The sequence below is a fragment of the Hemitrygon akajei genome, chromosome 3 (assembly GCF_048418815.1).
Source record: "Hemitrygon akajei chromosome 3, sHemAka1.3, whole genome shotgun sequence".
Classification (NCBI taxonomy): Eukaryota; Metazoa; Chordata; class Chondrichthyes; order Myliobatiformes; family Dasyatidae; genus Hemitrygon; species Hemitrygon akajei.
This window is the reverse complement of record NC_133126.1, coordinates 66,063,317-66,085,987: the sequence shown is the minus strand read 5'-3', so window position 1 is coordinate 66,085,987 and position 22,671 is coordinate 66,063,317. Positions and strand designations below refer to the sequence as shown.

The 22,671-nt window shown below is 37.2% G+C and overlaps 1 protein-coding gene across 8 annotated transcripts in view; it reads right to left on the bottom strand.

Annotated features, from left to right (window-relative positions):
• The window catches only part of heatr5a (HEAT repeat containing 5a), a 122,582-nt gene that overhangs the window by 76,541 nt on the left and 23,370 nt on the right, over nucleotides 1-22,671 (bottom strand). For all 8 annotated transcript variants that reach the window (XR_012098258.1, XM_073040062.1, XM_073040057.1 and 5 more), the window contains 10 exons: nucleotides 18,655-18,763; nucleotides 18,248-18,397; nucleotides 15,817-15,988; nucleotides 14,013-14,170; nucleotides 13,322-13,571; nucleotides 9,861-10,016; nucleotides 7,703-7,953; nucleotides 6,584-6,695; nucleotides 5,470-5,622; nucleotides 4,198-4,297 (listed from right to left, as the gene is read on the bottom strand). Coding sequence is in view for 7 of the 8 variants with exons in the window: in XM_073040062.1 (XP_072896163.1) it covers nucleotides 4,198-4,297; nucleotides 5,470-5,622; nucleotides 6,584-6,695; nucleotides 7,703-7,953; nucleotides 9,861-10,016; nucleotides 13,322-13,571; nucleotides 14,013-14,170; nucleotides 15,817-15,988; nucleotides 18,248-18,397; nucleotides 18,655-18,763 (1,611 nt within the window). In the remaining variant the exon portion in view is untranslated. The remainder of the gene's footprint in view (nucleotides 1-4,197; nucleotides 4,298-5,469; nucleotides 5,623-6,583; nucleotides 6,696-7,702; nucleotides 7,954-9,860; nucleotides 10,017-13,321; nucleotides 13,572-14,012; nucleotides 14,171-15,816; nucleotides 15,989-18,247; nucleotides 18,398-18,654; nucleotides 18,764-22,671) is intronic.

Below are 22,671 nucleotides of genomic sequence, written 5' to 3'. Positions count from 1 at the left end.
CTTCCTGTTTCATGAGTTTCCTATGCAGTAAGGTTAACCCTTTACATACCATATGGTTTATTCAAATAAAATGGATAATATCATTAACTTTGTCTCATGGAATACCAATGGTTTGAACCATCTGATCAAATGGAAGAAGATTTTAAAAGTTTTTCATAGATTGAATGCTCAGATTATCTTTGCCCAGGAAACTCATGTGAGGAAGGAGGATAATCAGTGTTTTTTTTAGGTTTTGGAAAGAGCAACAATTTCACTCTAATTCAAAGGCTAAGGTGAAAGGTGTATCTATTTTTATAGATTCCTCAATTTCATTTGTTCAGTATGAAACAATCTCAGACCCGAATGGTAGATTTCTATTAATTACTGGTTTACTTTATAACCAAAAAAGTTATTGTTAATATCTATGCACCAACTGCCGACTATCCTGAATTCTTTAAACATCTATTTGCATCTTTTCTAAATTTAGATGAATATACGTTGATAATGGGCAGAGATTTTAACTGTTGCCTGAATCCCTCGATGGACAGATCTGTGTCCGATCAGGAACTTCCAAACAAATCTGCTATTCTTATTAATTATTTTTTAGGTGGCTCTGGAATTTTAGAAATTTGGAGGTTTTTACATCCTACCGATAAAGAGTTCTCATTCTTTTCTCATGTATATCATAATTACTCTAGAATTGACTACTTTTTTTAAAAATCAACTCTCGATTAGCTCCGTCTGTTACTGCCTGTGAGTACGATGCAATCGCCATTTCCAATCATGCGCCCTTGAAACTATCAAGTTAACTGATGTAACTTGTAGTGCTAGACAATGGCGGTTCAATTATACTCTACTTCAGGACTTAAACTTTGTTAACTTTATTAAAGAACAGATTGCCTTTTTCTTTTCAACTAACTTTACGGAAGAAATTTCTAGTGGGATATTATGGGATACTTTTAAAGTATACATCCGTGGGCAAATTAATTCATATTCTGTGGGATTGAAAAAATGAATTAATAATGAAATATGTACATTGGTTGATAAGATTAAAGAAATTGATAAAAAATATTCTGCTGCTCCTAATCTGGAGCTTTATAAAAAGAGAGTTGACCTTCAGATGCAACACAGTTTGTTATTAACATCCCCGAATGAAAATCAGTTACTTAAAACTAAGAGCCAATTTTAAATACATGGTGATAAATTGGGTAAATTACTGGCCAACCAATTAAAAGTTGCTTTGGCTAAACGTCAGATTATTAAAGTTCGTAAACGGGATGGTATTTTGACGGCTGACCATGACGAAATTAATAAATCTTTTCAAGAATTTTATACTTCTTTATACCAATCAGAATCTCCTGATGATTCTACCATACTGCCATCTACCATCCATTTCTTTAATTCCTAAAAAAGATAAAGACCCCACTGAATGTGAATCATATAGACCTATATCCTTGTTGAATGTGGATTCCAAAATCTTTTCCAAAATATTGGCAATTAGATTGGAAAATGTATTGCCACAAATTGTCTCTGACGACCAGACAGGATTTATTAAAAATCATTATTTGTATTTTAATGTTGGGGGGGTTAATGAATATTGTATATACTTCATCTAAAACTCCAGAATGTGTTATTTCGTTTGACATCAAGAAGGCATTTGATAGAGTTGAATGGAAATATTTATTTAACACGCTTGAGAAATTTAATTTTAGCCCAAAATTCATATCTTGGATTAAATTGATATATCATGCACCTTTGGCTTCTGTACTCTCCAATAATCAGAGATCCCCCTTTTTCAGGTTTTATCGAGGTATTAGACAGGGCTGTCCTTAAAGTCTCTTACTATTTGATATTGCCTTGGAGCCCTTGGCAATCGCTCTTCGTGATTCACCCAATATATTTGGCATTATTCGTGGGAATGGGACGCATAAGCTATCACTATATGCAGATGACCTGTTATTATATATCTCTAACCCAGAGAAATCCATCCCTGCAATAATACCACTACTTGCTCAGCTTAGTAGTTTTTCTGGTTATAAATTGAATTTTAATAAGAGTGAGCTTTTCCCATTAAATATACAAGTTCCAATCTATAGACAATCACCATTCAGCCTGGTTACTGATTACTTTACTTATTTGGGTGTTAAAATTACTAATAAGTGTAAGGATCTATTTCAAGTTAACTTTTTTGCCCTTAATTGATCATGTTAAACAACTGCTTACTAAATGGTCCCCATTGTCCTGATCATTGATTGGTAGAATTAATGCTATTAAGATGATTATTTTACCTAAATTTCTGTATCTATTTCAGCTGATACCAATTTTCATTTCTAAATCCTTTTTTGATATTATTGATTCTAAATTTCTTCATATATATGGCAGAATAAAAATCCTAGGTTCAGTAAGAAATATTTACAGAAATCAAAAAAGGATGGCAGTTTAGCAATGCTGAACTTAAGATTCTATTATTAGGCAATTAATATTCAATATTTAACATTCTAGACATAAGATCTGGATGAAATTCAATGATGGGTGAACCTCAATAACTAAACATACAATACGAAAATGGTTTCAATTTCATAAATTTTTTGGATTGAATAAATTTATCCGATCAAGTCCTATTATATCTAATTTTTTCTTCCAACCATCCAGAATTGATCAAGCTTTTCTTTTATGGAAAACGAAGGGAATAACATGTTTTTGGGACTTATTTATGATAACTGTCTCATGTCTTTTGAACAGTTGTCTAATAAATATAATTTGTCTAGATCACATTTTTTTGGATATTTACTGATTAGAAACTTTTTGAATATTATTTTATCTACTTTTCTGATATCACATCAAACTGAAATTACAGAAAAAAATGTAGGTTTAAACACCTATCAGAAGAGTTTAATAACAATTATTTATGATCTGATTATGAAAGTATGTTCAGGTACATCTGATAAAATTAAGAATGAATAGGAAAAGAGAACATCAGGTATCTTTATCTATAGAGAAATGAAAAATTCTCCAACTAGTTAACACTTCTTCAATGCATGCTAGACACGCTTTGATACAGTTTAAGGTGGTTCATAGGGCCCATATATCTAAGCATAAGTTAATTCATCTTTATTGCCATATAAATCCTGTCAGTGACAGATGTAATTCTGAGGTAGCTTCCTTGACACATATGTTCTGGTCTTGCCCTTTTTTGGATAGACATCGTTTATATTATTTCAGTAGTTTTGCATATTGATTTACAACCTCATCCTATTACTGCAATTTTTGGATTACCAGTGATGGACTCTAGTCAATTATCCCCTTCAGCTTGCCATTTGATTGCATTTGTTACATTAATAGCCAGAAGATCCATTTTATTTAAATGGAAAGATTCTAATTTCCCTACTACATTTCAATTGTTTTCCCAAACTATAACATGTTTAAACTCAGAAAAAATTAGCAGTGGCACTATTGACCTTTCGGTTAAATTTGAAGAAACTTGGAAGCCATTTATTCAACATTTTCATATGATGTAAGCTGACCTTTTCCGAATCCTTCTCAATAGCTTTTTGTTCGTGTATAGAGGATCAGAGTTAATGACAAATAATGATTTTAACCGATGAAACATAGCAGTCCACCTTTTGTTTTGTTTTTATTTTATTTTTTTTACGTTTAGGGGGAATTTTTTTCCCTCTGTAAAAAATTTTTTTTGAATCTTTTTCATGTTCAGTTACTAAGAGATTGGGAGGCTTAGATTACATATGTTACTCGGTGTCTGTTTCTGTATACGTTAACCGTTATTAATGTAATCCCCATCTCTGTATCATTATAATTGTTACATTTATCTACTCAAAACTTAATAAAAAAGATTGAGAAAGGAAGCAATTCGCTTGTATTTCTTCCAAAGTTAGTCTACATCAAGCACATTAAAGACTCATGTTACAGTTGTCTTTTTTTTTTTAACCTGTGTTGAAGCATGACGTTTTTTGAAGACCCACTATTAGTACTAAGCATCTCTTCTTCTAAAAAATGTCACAGGAAATTATAGTATGGAATAGGGAGGGGATTTTACTGCAGAAACTATTAATATTAAATTTATAATAGACCGTGATTCATAAAGAAGCATAACCTGTTTCAAAAGTTACCTCATTAAAAGTTAACTCATTAAATGCAACTGAATATTAAAACAATGAAAATATCTTAATAAATGGCTGCTTAGCAGCTAATATAACTTACTCTGTTGATAAAGCCACAGCGGACTTAAGTGGTGGTAGAAGTCTTTCAATTACATCATCAGAAAATAGATCTCCACAATGTAATGCAAAGCTTTTCATTGCTTAAAGAGACAACAAAAAAAAATCAGTACAAATCTAACTGTGAAATCTTGAAACAGCTATTTTTTAATTGCACTGCAAATTCACCCCCAAATACTTTTCCTAGATTTAGTGTCTTTAATACTTCTGCTTTTCACCTCAGGAAGCTTTATGGCTTGTTACTAAGACTCAGTAGGCCATGCAGCTTATTTTTTCCAAAATCATAAATCTGCTTTTCTACCGTGACACTTATCACTGTTCTGCTTAAACACACACTTTCCTGCATTCTTCTTACATACCAAATATTTCCCTGCTCACATTTTATGAATTTCTACTTTCTGATTATCCAAAATTAACTTAATCTATTTTGCCACAGTCAGGATTTATTAAATAATCTACATCATGTGTTTACTGGTTGCTGCAAGAAAAACCTAGAAACCATCTAGTTGCACAATTATGAGACAAATAAAAGGTTTGCAGGAAGACTGATGCAGCACACACCAGAATCAAGATGTGTAAAAACATGGTAAATAATTTTCTTAGCATCTGCATCTAAAACTTAACTAAAAACTATTAAACACTTCTGAGAAACATCGACTCTATTGGTAGTAAAAATGAGCCGCTACATCACAACCAAGCAATGTGATCAACTTATTTCAATTAGAATATTTGTTAACTCATACAGCAAAATAATTACTGTATTCAGGACTTACTGACTATATCTCAGAATTTGTTATGCACTCTGCATAACATGGTAAGTGCCAAAACAAAAGAAGTTTTTAAAATGGAAGTTAAATCAGTATATGGATTGCTGGGTCCTGATGAAGGGTCTCGACCCAAAACGTTGACTCTGTTCCTCTCCATAGAAGCTGTCCGACCTACTGAGTTCCTCCAGCATTATGTGGCCGTTGTTCTGGATTTCTGCATCTGCTGAATCACTTGTGGTTATGGATTGCAGGACATGTTTTGTTTTGTTTCAATGGCTTGGTTTCTCTACTTCAACTATAAACAATATCCTGGCATCTTTGTTCTGTACAATTTGAAAATGAAATGAGTTTGAGTTTTTAATTTTGTATTTTATTACACCTTAATTGGTATTCTCTCCTGAACCAAATGCAGTTTTCTCTTCTTCTGACAAAATGAGATTGAAAGAACATGGAAATTAACTTGGATCAATGACAGTTGCACGTCTTACCACTCAAAGCTCCTGCCCGTTCTTCCAATGTCACCTGCCACGTGAAGCAGTCCCCTCGATTTATCTCTGTTTCCAAGTCCTTTGGAGACTGTGGGAATACACTTTTCCAAAGCAAAAGAATTCTTGGGAGATGGTGGTGAATGACTGGTGGCCCTGAAATTAGAGATTGGATTGAAATTCTCTATCATATGCTTGCAAATTTCAAAGTAATATTGAGAAAATAATTAATAAATAATACTTCTGACACCATTTTAAAAACAAACTGATGCTAATATTTAATGCAGTGTTTTATATAATAAGATGACAGCAAGTTGAAATATATTAATTTTATACTTGCTTCATAACTCCAGTTAAAAGAAACATTTAAAAACTACCTCACAACTTCAGTCTTAAATAAATATCATATGCTGCTTCGGTTTTGTAGTAGACAGGCACAATCACAAATGTTTAGCAGGCATTTTTTCTCAAATGTGTGTAAAAACCCACAGTTCACAGTAGTTTAATCACTTGAAAAACTTTGATGTAGTGTTATACACAAGAGTGAAATTTGTAAAACAGTTTTTACAAATGGTCCCTTCAAATGGAGTTGAAATAAATGACACAAAACATTTTATTCATTTCAATTTATTGTCTTATTAGTATTGGCAGATTCATTTTTAATTTAAAGTACACTTCACAATATTATTCTTCATTTTTATATTCCTAGGTGCTATAAATTTCCATGTGATTCAAGAAATGCAGTTTAGAAATTGAGTAGATGACTGAGAGTACAAAAGGTTAATGCTATTATAACTGATGAGGGAGAATGCTGATTTTTCAAATATCAGCTTTAGTCTTACACACCTTGATATCTTGAAAATAATTACATTGTTTTCTCAATATCAAAATATCAATCACAAGTAAATAAAGAACTAAACTGCATTACTGTGGTGGCATAGTGTTAGCTAGCTTCTTTGAAAAGTAAACTTGAAACATCCAGTACCTTAGTCTTCCCCTTCAATTTTGCAAATTATTTTCAATGAAGACTGATCCAATTCTTTTGGAAAGCTGAGTGTCAATAACCCCTGTTCACCCTATATTTAACAATTCCTATTGATTTGATGGACAATCTTACCTAGTGTCATGAGTGCAGAAATGAGAAGCCAACCAGCCTGCGTCCGTTGCACTGAGAGGCGACTATTTTGAATTGCTGTACGTAAAATCTCCTCTGCTTGAGTCATAATCAACTTGAACAAAAATTTAAATATGCATAAGCAGGAATAAAACAAATTGTAAAAACAATGTGGCAATAGCAATAACACAAGACAAATATAGGAAAATGACTTTCACGGTTAAGGACTTGGTAATAAATAACAAGACTATCCTCTGGAAAACAAAGGAAAAGAAAAAGAGAGAGCTCCAGTGTGTTAAAAGTGACAACAAATCAACTTCGTATCACAGTTGCAAAGCTGAGGTTGCAGCATCCATTATTACAGACCACACAAGTATTATCAACCCACAGAAAAATAAGTAGTGTTGGTTGTTGTGACTGAACAAGTAAACCTCGTTTTATTTCAAAGGCTGAACTCCAGCTTGATGTCTCTTCATTTGCTCTGGAGATCAGAGATCCTCACTCCCAGAGCCTCTAATCATGTGCTATCTAATCTTGAAAGCCCAAAGAGTTCTAATAAACCCATCATTTCAGTCTGCTCGCATCCCTTGGAATTTCTATCTTGCCCCCAGGATTCTATTTAGTCTGTGACCACTTACATCCATGACAACACTGATAGTATCTACCACTTCACCAAGTTTTCAAGTTTCTTCAATGCAACCAGTTAATTTTCACTAAGGGCCTCTACACCTCCGACCCACATCATTTCCTTGAATGGATACCCAACCAGAAACTTACTGCAAACACTATCTGTTCTCAGCAGTCATCAATGCCATTATTTCAGTCAGAGACAACAGGCTTCAATAATACCACAAACTACAATTGCTCTGATTATCCCTACCCCTTCTCTGCAACTTAAAACCACGTTAAATTTCCAGGTTATTATTAATTTTAATGAAAGGTCAATACACTAACAATTTCCAACATTCTTAATTCTTATTTTGAGTTCAGTAAAAAGCGTTAAAATGCATATCTGAGTTTAAAAGGCAGCAACAATTAATCTTACTCAACAGCTCTATACTTGAGTTATTTAGCATTCTTCTGAACATTTTTTTTTGAAGAATATAATGACAAAGTCATTACCTTTCCTTTACCATGAGGAATACCCAATGGACAATGTTGCACAGCTCCTAGCAGTGCTGCTATTGCAAAACTGTAGCCAGTTACTGCCTCTGGGGATGATCGGAGAGCATTCAGACGTTCAATGCAACGATCCAGCAAAGGAGAAACCTTGAATGGCAGTGCTACTGCAAAACAGCGCAAGCACCAAGCTGCAGCTAGTCTTGCAGAAAGACTTGGATGAAGCAACACTGAAATGACTTTGTCTAACAGACCTGATAAAAGGAGAGATAACAAATCACAAATGTGAGTTCACACCTGCATTGACAAATATTACATTTTCTTCAACGTCAACTTCAGATTTCTATTGAAGCATTCAATGAGTATTTAAGCTGAGCTCCAGATGATTTATTAAACAGCTGAACATACCACTACAGCATGGCCATAAATGATGAAAATATAATTGAACATATCCTTTCACCAGAACTTAGACACAATTCTTTTCCCCGCCAACATCCTCATTCTATCTCAGTCCCATTCTCATTTCCAATTGGTCCTTGGATAATTCCAGAGTTTTTACCTCTAGCATTTACTGGAAAATCACTGCTGAATGCACCCTGAATTCTGGGTGAAGAAAGAACTTCCTAATAAGAGCTATTTACCATTTTCTATCCTCATCTATATGTCCTGTGGTAACCAACAACTTAAGTTTTGTAATCCATGAGAGGATCAATCCTGTCATATACATCCTGAATAACTGATTAAACTGAGGAGGAGAAGCTGGAGAGGAGAGGATATGATGCATTTGCTCGACCTTTAGTTTTCTCCTATCATTCTCTGCACCTCAACAACTTATATTACCTCAAAATTTTCTCACTTCTAATGAAAAGAACATGGAATCAAAATACTAACAATCCCTGATCTTGAATTTACTCAGCATTTTGATTTATTTTATAAATGCTGGATTGGTGATGTGAATCACAGGAGCAAATACAGTCTAGACATAATTATATTTAAAATCATTTTCCAAACAATATTTGCATACTTCAAGGCACTAATTATTCATGTTAATAACTTGTTTCATCAGCAGACTATCAATTGCATTTAATCCAAATTGGCAATTGCTCTTTGTCTTAGGAATGTACACAAAAGCTTTGCTATTCATATAATGAGTGCTTTATATTTTTAGTTTTTAATGCAGGACAGAGTTTCAAAGAATCCATCATATCTAAAATTACAAATTCATAGGTCTCTTTGGTCAGAAGTATTGTGCTGTAAATAGAGACATTTCACAAACATCAACATTCAAGTGAAAATGTTGGAGTAAAATACAAGTTTTGTTGGAAAATAAGCATGCACATTATTTCTGATTCTCATAAGAACAGCTGGTAATGGCAACATTTTGGAAAAAGAAACAACTGAAACAATTACTAAAAATTTAAAAACTTACGTTAGTACTATAATTAGCACAAAAGTAAACAGCTGGCAATAAAGCAAAGTTGACTAATTTAAGATGAAATCCATAAAAATCTGTTGAACCTTTGTAGACAAATATACCCACAACAAAACAATGTCTGTGGTGCCGCTGATACGGCAGATTTTCTAAATTACTGTATATTAATATTACCATCTACTTTTCATTTTCTTGTTTATTTTTACATGTTGTGCAGAGGTACAATAATTTTTCAATTAATCCAGTGAATTTGAAAGCTTGACAACATGCTTATGAGTTGAAGGGAGTCCTGGAAACAGCCATGTGAACCAAATGCCAAACCACTGGATTGTAACGGAATCTTGCTGTAATTCAGCTAATTTGCCAGTCGGCAAGAGCAGGAAGAAAAATAAATTTCTAGAGAGCATCAATGGCAATTGAATCTAACATCCGGATTACCTCAAGAAAAACAATTTAGTTAGCCAATTCAAAGAACAATAGAGTAGAAAGAGAATCAACCATTCCAACTGCCTGTTGGATGTACTTTATAAGTGGCGTGATTGTTCCACAATGTTTATGTAACTAACAGTATTTCCACAGTTTTTCACCACATACAATTTGACTGTTGTATCCATATACACTGTACAAAAAAATCTGGTCATGAAAATGAATGGAATCTGAACTTTTTAATCTGTCAATGAGATCTGTTAACAAACAGTAACAGCCATTGAGGTTCATACCAGACTTTACCTGTGGTAGAATCCTGAAGCAGTGGAGCACCAGTAGAACCAAGGGCTTGTACTAGACTCCCCAACTCTTGAAGGGCACACACAAGCACATGCTGACTGGCAGATATATCCATTGTACCCACTTTCATCTCCACATTACTGTCACTCATTACAGCATCTAGTAATTAAAATGAGCCTCAATTGAATTATTGCAGATATAACATCAAACAAAAAAGTCAGTGGTGCATTCAGAATTTTATAAATGGCAACATTCCTGCACTAGTTAATTAAATAAACCCAAGAGCTCAAGCAAACCAGAGCACCTAAGCTTTAAATCCCTGTAATGGGCAATGGAATTAATTGATGCCAAATCTGAGACAGTGTCTCATCTTTCAGTCCTCCCAGAGGCATAATGGAACAGCATATGCCATCAAAATTATATTCTCATCTATAACTCCTCACTGAGCAACAAACTAAAGCAAGGGACTCAAAGAGAAGAAATCACTCAAATCTCAAGAGATAAAGAAAAACACGGATATTGAAATGCCTGAACTCAAGAATATTGTGAGATAAATTAATTCAGAGTTGGCATACCAACAAAATGTATTAGTTCAAATATGAAGTGGCAGATGGAGTTCAACCCAGATACATGTGAGGTGGTTCATTTTGTGATGACAGCATATAGTATTAATGATAAGACTCTTGGCAGTGTGGAGGATCACAGGATCATGAGGTCTGAGTCCATAGGACTCTCAAAGCTGCTGCGCAGGTTGACTCTGTGGTTAAAAAAGCATACGGTGCATTCGCCTTCATCAATCATGGGATTGAGTTTAGGAGCTGAGAGGTAATGTTGCAGCTGTATAGGACTCTGGTCAGACCTCACTTGGAGTACTGTGCTCAGTTCTGGTCGCCTCACTACAGGAAGGATGTGGAAACCATAGAAAGGGTGCAGAGGATATTTACAAGAATGCTGCCTGGATTGGGGAACATGCCTTATGAGAATAGGTTGAGTGAACTCGGCCTTTTTTTCTTGGAGCGACGGAAGATAAGAGGTGACCTGATAGACATGTATAAGATGATGAGCGGCATTGAACATGTGGACCCAGGGCTGAAATGGCTAGCATGAGAGGACACAGTTTTAAGGTGCTTGGAAGTAGGTACAGAGGAGATGTCAGGGGTAAGTTTTTTTTAAATATAAACGCAGAGTGGTGAGTGAGTGGAATGTGCTGCTGGTGGAGGCCAATACGATAGGGTCTTTTAAGAGACTCCTGGACAGATACATGAAGCTCAGAAAAAACGGAAGGATATTGGTAACCACAGGTAATTTCTCAATACCATAGGTATTGTCCTGTAGGTTTCTCTATGTTTTATGAAGATCAGAACCTAATCCAAACCATTTCTGCACTGCATTGTGACAAGATATATTCAAAATGGAAAGGCTCAGGATGTCAATAGTTTATGCACAATCTACTGCTTTCTTTCAAGGTCTTTTTTTTATTTATTCATTTTCCAAAATGGAAGCATAACTGGCCATCCCTCTATTTATTACCTATCCCTAGGTGCCATTGAGAAGTGATGGAGGGCCAATATCTTGAGCCACTACAGTCCTTTTAGTGAAGGTCTCAATTCAGAAGAAATAAGTTAGGGAGCTCCAGTGTTTAGACCCAGTGAGCAATATGGTGGTGATGGTGTCACATCCCTACCACACTTTCTCTTCCTGGTGGTAGAAGTCACGGACTTTGGAGTGACATCAGAGGGGACCAAGAAAAAAAAAGTCTATTTTGCAGAGACACATACTTTAAATATGGTGCAATGATGGTGGAAGCAACAAATGTTTAAAGTAATGGTTAGCACATCATTCAAACAAGCTTTGTCCTCAGTAGTGAGAATTTGGATGTTGTTGGAAATGCATTCATCCAGGAAAGTGCAGTGAATCCCTTTACATTCCTTACTTAATATGGCATAAAGGAGCAGAGTCACCATTTGCAGGGCAAATTTTCGTGGGTGTTCCCCACCTCTCATCAGCTCTTTGCAGATAAATCCCAATGTGGCAACTGCATCGGAATGGTTTATGATTCAGCACAATCTCAAGAACAACTGTGGCATGTGGCACAATTGGAATGAGCTTGGTCCCATAGGCTTTGCTGTATCCCATACTCTCAACAGTTTCTTAATATCATAGGTGTCATTTAGAATTGACCAAAGACTGGTTTCTATGATGGAGAACATGAGGAGCAGAAGCTGTAATTTACCATCCACTGTGGTTCAGTTTTGTCTTCAGCACCTCCAAGCTGGATCCTGCCTCGCTAAGGTGCTCGAGGCTCCCCTACGACATTGCAGCTTAATTGGTCAAAGCCATTCTTCCTTATATGTGTCGGGACAGCAGAGTTTTGACATCTGATGTCTGTATGGTAGCAAAGCTCCGTGCATTGCATGCCATTTTGCTGCTTAGCACAGACACAGTCACATTCTGTAGTTCCTCCAGGATAGGATCTAAGTTTTCGGAGTGCCTAGCGACATAGCCTTCTGCATTTTCACTGAAACCAAATCTATCCCCTGACTTGATTGTAACAGTCAAGTGAAAGCATACTAAGTCATGAGGTCAAAGATTACGGTGAGAGGCATTTGAACTCCTGCTGATACTTTACTGCACCTTGTGACGCCCAGCAGCAAAGCTGACAGTAATAAAACCCTGTCTCAGAAAGTTTTCTGTACCCTAGATATTTCAAAGTGACAAATGTGCACTTTGATAATTTATTTACTTTGAACTTTGAGCATTGATACTTCAGCTAAGGTAAACTAACTGATATCATCAAGTGGTGGTTTAATTTGCCACATTTAATCTGACATCATGAAACTCATGAAATCTGGGACCAGTGTTGAGACCTAGTCTGGCAACTGGTTGGCATCCTTCTGTCTTAAGGAACAATGGGTGAAGAAAATGATCACAAGCCTGTGGAAGATATGGAGATCGTGAGATGCCCACTCGTCAAGCTCCACCTCTTGGCCTCACCAGTGTAGTCCAAAGGAAAGCTTATGAAGCAATATATTTGGCACCTGCTTGGCTGCAGGAGTTGCCAAAAGGATGTTCAATGACATCCAGCCGCCTCAGGGGCTCCACTCTGGATTTGTTGTCTGGGTTTACTCCCGTAAACTTTGTCTCTCCCAAGGCTGCCCAAAAGGCAGTGGGGTTATTTACCTATAGCTGGGGATCTGTTTCATGAGCACCAGGACGTGTCCACACACCGGTAGGCCTGCATACTACATGTACGGGGGCCAGACCTCCTCTCCATCCTCTGTAGTCCAGCCTGAGTCCAAAATGAGTTCAGCTTCCATGTGTCTGGCAACTATAGACATGCAATTTACTACTAAATATACCACATATAAACAAAGAAACAACACTAACGGGGTTCAAGCATCATTCATTGCTCATGTAACAGCCAAAGTCACTCTAAACGTACATGAAAAAGACATACTTCATACCTACAGCTTTCTTCTGTTTACCCACAGCATAACAGATCTCCTTTGCTGCGGCAATCTGAGCTTTCTCTCCAAGTAGACTTCCCACTGTGGCCCGAAGGATGAATGAAACACAACGACGACAGCAAATGGCATCAATTTGAGTCTGGTTAGCTTTTGGATGGGAGACTAACTCCAAAATATGACCAAGTAGGGAAGCAAAGTTAGCTTCCAACCACTGACCACCGAGTGTTGAAACAAATGTAACGTAAGCCTATAAAAGAGGGATTTGTGAATTTTCTATAGACTTATTTCAATACCAAACAAAATTTTAAAGTAACATTATTTAATCATTTTATTCTATCACTACCATATCTGTGATCTTCAAATCATTAAGAACACTAAAATGTGTAAATTACAGCTCAGATTACAATCAACTCATTAATACAGTGCAGCATTTCATTCTAATGCAATTAATAGGAGTAATCCATTTTAGATAGTTGGTGCTCAGGTTAGAGTTTGACTGTGATCCAGCAGCAAAAGGGAACAAAAATAGCACAGGCTTAAGGCATTGAAAGAAGAGAAACAAATATTCACAAGTATTCTTAGATTTTTCATGTATCCTTTACCACTTTGTTTGTTTATTTGGTAAATAAAACTGTACTCAAACATGCAACTAATGATTTCTCAAAAAAAGGCAAAAATCAAATCTAACCTGAGTTACTCCAACCCTAACATCCCGGTTCAAGGAGTTGCATCCTTTCAGCATTTCTCCACTGACACGCAAGAACCCACTGCCACCTCGCAGGAAGCCAGAAGCTAACAAGTCCATTGCTTCTTCCAATGAGGTTTTACGAATCACTTGTCTTGCACCTGGAAAGAAACATGGACATTTATTAAAAAGCTTTTCTTTCCTTGATACATTTTCCAGATTATCAACTAACCTTAACAAGCAATACTGAAATGAGAGCTCAATGACTTGACTTCCTCCACAAATATGGTCTATGTTGTGATACCAGAATTAAACTTCAATTTATGTAAAGCCAGTAAAACTGGGATTACTAACTTGTTTTGAATATCAGGCTTGAGCCCAGAGAGTCTTGACTTTAATTCTCAAAGTCTTGTAATCAGCAGTGAATGAAATTAAGTGGCATTGTGAAAATCATGTCTATGATGGATAGCTAGGTAATAGAAAGTAGCAGCAGAGAGCTCACCAGATTAAAAAAAGACTTGAATTTCATTTTACAAGGTACACAATTAAAGAAAATCTCTGAAACTTCAAGCTACTGAAACAAAGTAAGAAGCACTAATTTGCAAAGACCAGTGCTTAACCTTAAAGGTGACTTGGACACAAACTATAAAGGAAAAGGAAGTTTTATCAAGGGGAAAGAGATGTAATGGTCTTTTTGAGGAGTAATTTCAGTGTGGTACACTTTTTCGAAAACACTGTAGCCAGAAGGTGAGATGAACAAGTGGGAATAATAATCACTAGACCTCATGTTTATCTAAGTTCAGAAAGAATGGGAGAATTAGACAAGGTTTCAGAAATGGAGATCACCAGCCAAACAAAGGGCGGTATTGATCATTTTAAACTTGAGGCTTAGGGGGCTAGAAGGCAATGTAAAACCCAAGGACAAAAGCAATCGTGAGTGGGACTTCGCAGTGGACAGAACAGAAACAAGATCTAGATGCACTGAAGATTATCAGCCAGGACAATTTTGAAATAGTTAAATTTAGCGCAGGTGAAAGATGGAAAGCTACAATTACCCTGACAAACAGTCTTTAGGTGGCTCAAAACAGATTTTCTTATTTCCTTGCAATATAGAATGCAAGTCAGCCAACCAAATCTATGCCAGCTCACAAAACAACCACATATCTCCATTAATTTCTCCCCACATTCCCACCAAACCTATCATCCACATATAGGCTTGGGTAATTTATAGCTAACAACTAACCAATTATTTTTGAAGTCTTTGGGAAGCAGGAGGAAACAGGACTTCCTAGAAGAAACCGACTACAATCACAGGAAGAAGGCGTAAACACCAAGCAGACAGTACTCAAGGTCAGTACTGAACCAGAGCTGCTGGAATATGTCACTGTGCCATCCAGTACATTACAACAGAGTCCAGACTACATCACGTAAAGAATAGCCACACAGATTAGGAGAGGTTACCAACTACAAAACTTCACACATTACTGTGTTAAATAACTAATTAAAAAAAAAAATCACATCTTGTATGGAAGAGATGCACAATATGTGGCAAGCTGAACAGATTGATTCACTAACATTGTAAAGTTCTTTAGCTGTTCTTTTCAAAGTTTAGAAAAACACGCTCCCATTTTTACCAAAATCACTGTTAGTACAAGTTCAAGAATCATCAATTTTATCAGATATATCAAATTAGAAATGAAGCAGATTTTAGTTGTTAGTTTGGTGTTAAGAATAGTAATTCAGAATCAAAACAGATTTAAATAAATTAGTAAAATAACATTCATATGCCCAAAGGGGTAGAACCTACCTGGACGCTCTTTAGGCACTACAGCTGCTGCCAGAATTGTTCCCAGCAATTTTGATACAGAGACACGGACATCATAATTAGAACCTTCAAAGGCTTTGAAACAAAGTGTAGCAACATTCTCTAATTCTGAGGTCCACATAAATAGAGCTTCTTTCTGAAGTTCCAAAAGGCACTGAAATACAAAAATACTGTCAGTATCTATTGGAACAATTATGGTAAAACGTCAATGAGAACATGTAAAAAAATATATCTGGAATAAACATATTCTATCAGCAAATCCTTTTGATAAAGAGCATGTTTACACTTCAAACCAAATAATTAGCATTCTGTACAAATTTAGAAATGAATTGCTGATCAAGAACTACCTTTTAGAAATGAAGCAATCATCATACAAGTTCAGTTGAAATGGTGTTGCTCAGAAAATCATCAACTCAAGCAAAAATGTTCATGAAGAGTAGGAACAAAGCAATAAAGAGACAGAATTCAATACAGGTAAGTGTGAAGTGATGGATTTTGGAAAGCCAATCAAGCGTGGGACTTGTACAATGAACAGTAGCGCACTAAGGGGTAAAGAAAAATAATCAAATACACTAGTTTGTGAGAAGCACGGACTGACATTGGAAACCACAAAACTGCCAAATCAACAAAAATCATCTAGCTCACTATAATATCCACAGTATAACTATGGAAATTTGCTAGTCTTTGGTAACACACGAAATCTCCTGATGAAACACAGCTCTCTCCATAATTGATTTAATTATGTTGGGCCTAGGATAAATGGAGAGACAAGGTAGAGCACAACTGTAAGTGTCAGCTCTAGACATTGCCTGACTCCAAATACTGTTGGGTTGACTAATTTCAAAGTAAATTTATTACCAAAGTACCTATATGCCACCATATAAAACCCTGAGATTCATTTTCTTGTTTACATACTCAGAAAATCCAGTAACTATAATAGAACTGCACCAACATGGCAGACAACCAGTGTGCAACAGGCAACAAAATGTGCAAATACAGAAGAAAAAAATGGAAATAAATAAACAGATAAACAGACAAGCAAGCAATAAATAACAAGAACGATGATATGAAGATTCCCTGAAAGCGAGTCCATAGGTTGTGGGAACAGATTAGTGATGAGAAAAGTGAGGTTGAGTGAAGCTATCCCCTTCAGTTCAAGAACCTGATGGTTTAGTGGTAATAACTGTTCTTGAACCTAGTGGTGAGTTCTGAGGCTTTCTTGCTGATGCAGCAGCAAAAAGAGAGCATGTCCTGGATGGTAGGGGTTTCTGACAATGAACGCTGTTTGCCCGCAATAATGCTCCCTGTACATGAGCTTAATGGTGGGGAGAGCTTTACCCATAACGGACTGGGCTGTATCCACTACTTTTTGTAGGATTTTCCATTTAAGGGCATTGGTGTTTCCATACCAGGCTGTGATGCAGCCAATCAATATACTCTCCACCATACATCATGCCAAGCCTTTTCAAACTTCTGAGGAAGTAGAGGCACTTCCATGCTTTCTTCATAATTGCACTTAAGTGCTGGGCCCAAAACAGGTCCTCTGAAATGATAACACCAAAGAATTTCAGGCAGTCAGGGCAAGAGGAAGAGAGGCAGATTTGAGGCCTGTCCGCTTAAAGCGAGAGCAAGGTTTGATCGATCCAAGTGCCAGGCTGATTTGGAAAGGTTGAGTACAGGCTGAAGCATAGCAACTAAGTCCAGGCCCAGAGTGTATCGATGTGACAGGGCTTGGGTCCTAGTGCAAGGAATGACCCGATGTTTGGATAATTGAAACATTGGACCAGATTGATTGAAAAGGCATGATGTCAGGACAAGAGTGTTGGGCCAGTTGTGCACGTTACTCCACAACATTAACTCGGCTCTATGCTGAACTGTGGCCAGGCTGTGGTCCGCTCCAGCTGCTCTGGGCTCCGTGACATTTACTTGGCTCTGCTCTGAACTAAGGCTGAGGCTCTGGCCTGCTCCAGTTGCTCTGGGCTCCCATGTTTATGGACTCACTTTTGTTCCAAATGCTATTTGCTTGCTTATATTGTTTGCATGATTTGTTTTTTCCCTCTCTGCACACTGGGTGTTAGACGACTTTTTTTTTAAAAAGTGGGTTATTTTGGGTTTTCTTGTTTTGTGGCTGCCTGTATGGAGACAAACTTCAAGGCTGTTTTATGTATACATACTTCGATAATAAATGTACTCTGCATTTCCTCAGGCTTCCCTTACAGCGTAGTTTAATTCCTGGATTTCATGCATCTTGGATAAAACACAGAAATATACAACCAACGTTCTAAATAGAGAAATAGATAGTGTGAAGAAATCTCTTGAACAAACTTCCAGAGTTTTAACCAACTGTGCAGAGCACTTCATTTAATAGCATACTGTATGTCTGAAAGTGAATGAGCTCAAAACACATACATACCTTTGCTGCAGCACAACGGACAGCCATTGATCGATCTGTCAAACATGAGCGAGCAGCTTTATAGATATCTCTGTGACATGGCACAGCAGCAACTCCTTGTCCCAGCAGCACCTTCTGTAAACTCAGCATAATCTCATAGCGCCCTTGAGACTAGATCACAAATCATGCCAGATGTTAAAGATCATACAGTGTCAAAGCTAACAAAAACAGTAAGCTTCCTCAACTTAATGGAGGCTCAGCATTCTTGGAACTCTGAGCAAATTAGTCAATATTAGAAAGTCAAAATTATACATCAAGGATTGTCAATTCATCAAAAGAAATAAAATTTCCCAAATGCAAAATTATACTGACTGTGAACATGACTCTATCAGCTGTTTTATAAGAGATTTTGATATGAAGTATCCTACCTCAGCACTTTTCATAGCTTTCAACAAGTTTCCCACAGTGTTTGTGTGTGTATTCCCCAACATTCGTCCCAGCTGTTCATACAGGGCTCCCAAACAAGCAACAGCAGCTCTGCAAAACAAGAACAAACCATTGGAACAAATGCATCAACTGAAACAGGAATACTATATTAAAAATTACAGTATTTGAGAGAAAATTGTTAGTCTGTCACATCTGCTGAAAATTAGTCTTTTAACAAATATTATTTCTACAAAATAAGAAAATTCAAAAGGTAAATTACTTGGACAATCTGAATCAGCAAAACACCTTAGGAGAAGGGAAAGTTGATGAGTAACTTACATTATTAGATGCAAAGCCACAATAAATCATTGAATATTATGCAGAAGATCAAGTACCGTAGGCCTGTGATTAATGGTGCACCACCAGTTTCAGTGCTGGGGCTTCTGCTGTTCAGCATTTATATATGTAAAGGATTTGGATGAGAATGTATGAAGTATGGTTCGTGAGTTTGCTGATAATAATAAATTTAGCATTGTTGATAAAGAAGCTTATCAAAAATTACCGGAGGATCTTCATCAGCAAGTTAAATGGACTGAGGAATGTGAGATAACATTCAATTCAGTTAATTGTAAGGTGTTGCATTTTGTAAAGTCAAACCACAATTTTCACTATGAATAGTCAGGCCCCGCAGAATGTTGTAGTACAGAGGGACCTTGAAATATAAGAAGATAGTATCCTTGACCTCACAATCTACTTCATTTGTGACCTTGCACCTTATTGTCTACTTGTACTACAATCTCTTTACTTCAGCATTCAATTTTGTACTCTGTTATTGTTTTACCTTGTACTACCTCAATACACTGTTGTATGGAGATACAGATCACTTCAGTACAAGTTTTTCACTGTTCCTCAGTACATGTGACAACAATAAACCAATTTACTAATTTAGATCACCAGAAGCGGCATCACAAGTAGACAGTGTGATGAAAAAGGCATTTAGCTTGCTGTCCTTTATCAGCCAGGGCAATGACTATAGGAGCTGTAACATTATGTTGCATTTGTACAAGATGTTGGTGAGGCTGTACCTGTAGTATTGTGTACAGTTTTGGTTACGGTAGGAAAGATATCATGAAGTGGGAATGAGTGTAAGGAAGCTCAACAAGAATGCTGCTAAGACTCGAGGGCCTGAGTTATAGATGTTCGGCTAGCAAAGAGTGTATTCTGTAACACTTAATTCTCCAATGTTATTCCTTTTGACTTGTAATACCTTGATAGATAGATAAGATTTACTTTATTGATCCCAAAAAGGAAATCACAGAGTCACAATTGTATTACAAGTGCACAGATGTACAAATATTATAAGTAAGAAGAATAAAAAATGTTACCTTAAAAATAAGATGTACAAGATTTACAAGTCAAAGATGACAAGATTTACAAGATTTCCAAGTTCACATTGATAAGATGGTAGTGCAAGAGTTACTGTAATATTATACAGTAATGGTGCACATTCACACAGGTCCAGATAAGAAGCAATAATAGTATTGCACAGGGTGTCTGTAATAGCAATAGCAGGGTGTGGTAAACAGAGCTTAAACAGAGCTCTGGTAAACAGAGATTAATAAAAGTCTACCGGGGGTGGGGGTCATCACTTCCCAGGCTGTTGACTCATTATACAGCCTAACGGCTGAGAGTAAGGATGACTTCATACACCGCTCTTTGGAGCAGCGCAGTTGTCTTAGCCTATTACTGAAAAAGCCCTTCTGTTCAGCCAAGGTGGCATGCAGAGGGTGAGAAACATTGTCCAGAATTGTCAGGATTTTCCAAAGAGTCCTTTGTTCTACCACAGCTTCCAGTATGTCCAGTTTGACTCCTATAAACAGAGCCAGCCTTTCTAATTAGTTTATTAAGCCACCTGTGTTGATGCCATTGCCCCAGCACACCACCACACAGAAGACCGTACTGGCGACAACAAGCTAGTAGAATATATCAAGGAGAGGCCTGCATACTACAAAGGACCTCAGTATCTTTAGGAAGTAGAGACAACTCTGGCTCTTGTTGTACACAGTCTCTGTGTCGGTGTTCCACTCAAGCCTGTCATCCAGGTGCACACCCCAGGTAGTTGTAGGCCCTCACCACATCCATGTCTTCACCACCAATAGTAACAGGGAGTAATGCAGGTTTGGTGTTCCTAAAGTCCATCACCATCTCCTTTGTCTTACTGACATTGAGCTGCAGCAGATGATTCAGCTTGCACCATATGACAAAGATCTCCTCTCGGGCCCAGGATTCATCCTCCCGTTCTCCTTTTATACACCCAGCTATTGCTGAGTCATCAGCGAATTGCTGCAGATGACATGACTCAGTGTTGTAAAGTCTGAGGTATACAGGTTAAACAGTAAGGAAGCCAATACAGCCCACTGTGGGGCCCCAGTGCTGCTTACAGCCATGCTTGACACACAGCTCTGAAGCCGCACAAACTGTTGTCTGCCCGTCAGGCAGTCCACTATCCAGGACGCAACTGAAGTGCCATCCTCTATTGAACAGAGCTTTTCCTCCAGCAATGAGGGCTGTGTGGTATTGAAAACACATGATCCTCACTGTGCTGTCCTGCTTATCCAAATGGGAGTAGGCTCTGTTCAGCAGGTAGATGACAGTATCATCAACTCCAATGTGCTCCTGGTTAGCAAACTGCAGGGGATCGAGGGCTGATCTGACCAGGGGTCAGAGGTGAGCCAGGACCAACCCCTCTCGGGTCTTCATGTATGAGCTAGGGCCATTGGACTTTTGGTCAGGCCTTCTTGAGTACTGGGACGACACATGATGTTTTCCACACAATTTGGGGCCCTTTCCAGGCTAAGACTGAGATTGAAAATGCACTGGAGAACTCCACACAACCACTCAGCACACTCCTAATGTATTAATGTGATGAAAATCTGCAGCTGCTGGAAATCAACACACTCAAAATGCTGGAGACATTCAGTAGGCCAGGCAGCATCTAGAAAAAGAGTACAGTTGACATTTCAGGCTGAAACCCTTCGGCAGGGCAGTTGACTGTATTCTTTTCCATAGATGCTGCCTGGCCTGCCAAGTTCCTCCAGCATTTTGTCTGTATTGATGAAATAATCAGTATGGATAGCATGCAAAACAAAATTATTCACTATACCTCAGTACACATGATGATAATAAATTAATTTCCTTTTTTCCTTGGAGTGCAGGAGACCGTTGGTGACATTATAGAGGCAAAGATAGAGTGAATGCATGCAGTCTTCTGCCCAAGAGTAGGGAAGTCCAAACCTAGGGCACAGGTTTAAGGTGAAAGGAGAAGGATTTCAAAGGGATCCAAGGTGCAATTTCTTCACATGGAGAATGGTGCCAACATGGAACAAACTGACTGAATAGTTGAGACGAGTACAATAACAACATTTAAATAATACTTTGAAAAGCAAGTTTAGAGGGATAGAGGCAAACGAGTAGATGAGCTTCTTCATCAGCATGGACAACTGGGCTGACTACTCAATGAAATTGTTCAACTGACCTACCAAATAGAACTGTGCATGAAAATGTCATGATACAACCCATAATATAGGGTCTGAAATACAAATACTAGCAAGAACCATTTTTTCATATTCAGCATATATGCAGAGTACCCCTATTTCAATAAAAAAGTAATAAGCTAGTAACCTACCCTCTTTCTAGGCTACGTTTTACTTAAGTTTTGCTTTGATTATGCACTACACAAAAATACTGCTGTCTCACAATGTTTAAAGTTTTATATACCAAAGTCTTCACTGCAGAATCAGATTTATCACTTACATAATACATGGAATTTGTTTTGCAGCAGTACAGTGCAAAGACAAAATTACTACAAATAATAAAATAAATAGTGCAAAAATAGTAAGGTAGTGTTTATGGATCAATCAGAAATCTGATGGCAGAGGTGTGTCCATGATGGAGTTTATAACCCTCCATAACTTCTTGAGATCCTGTGTACTGGAGGCTCCATACCAGGCCATGTTGCA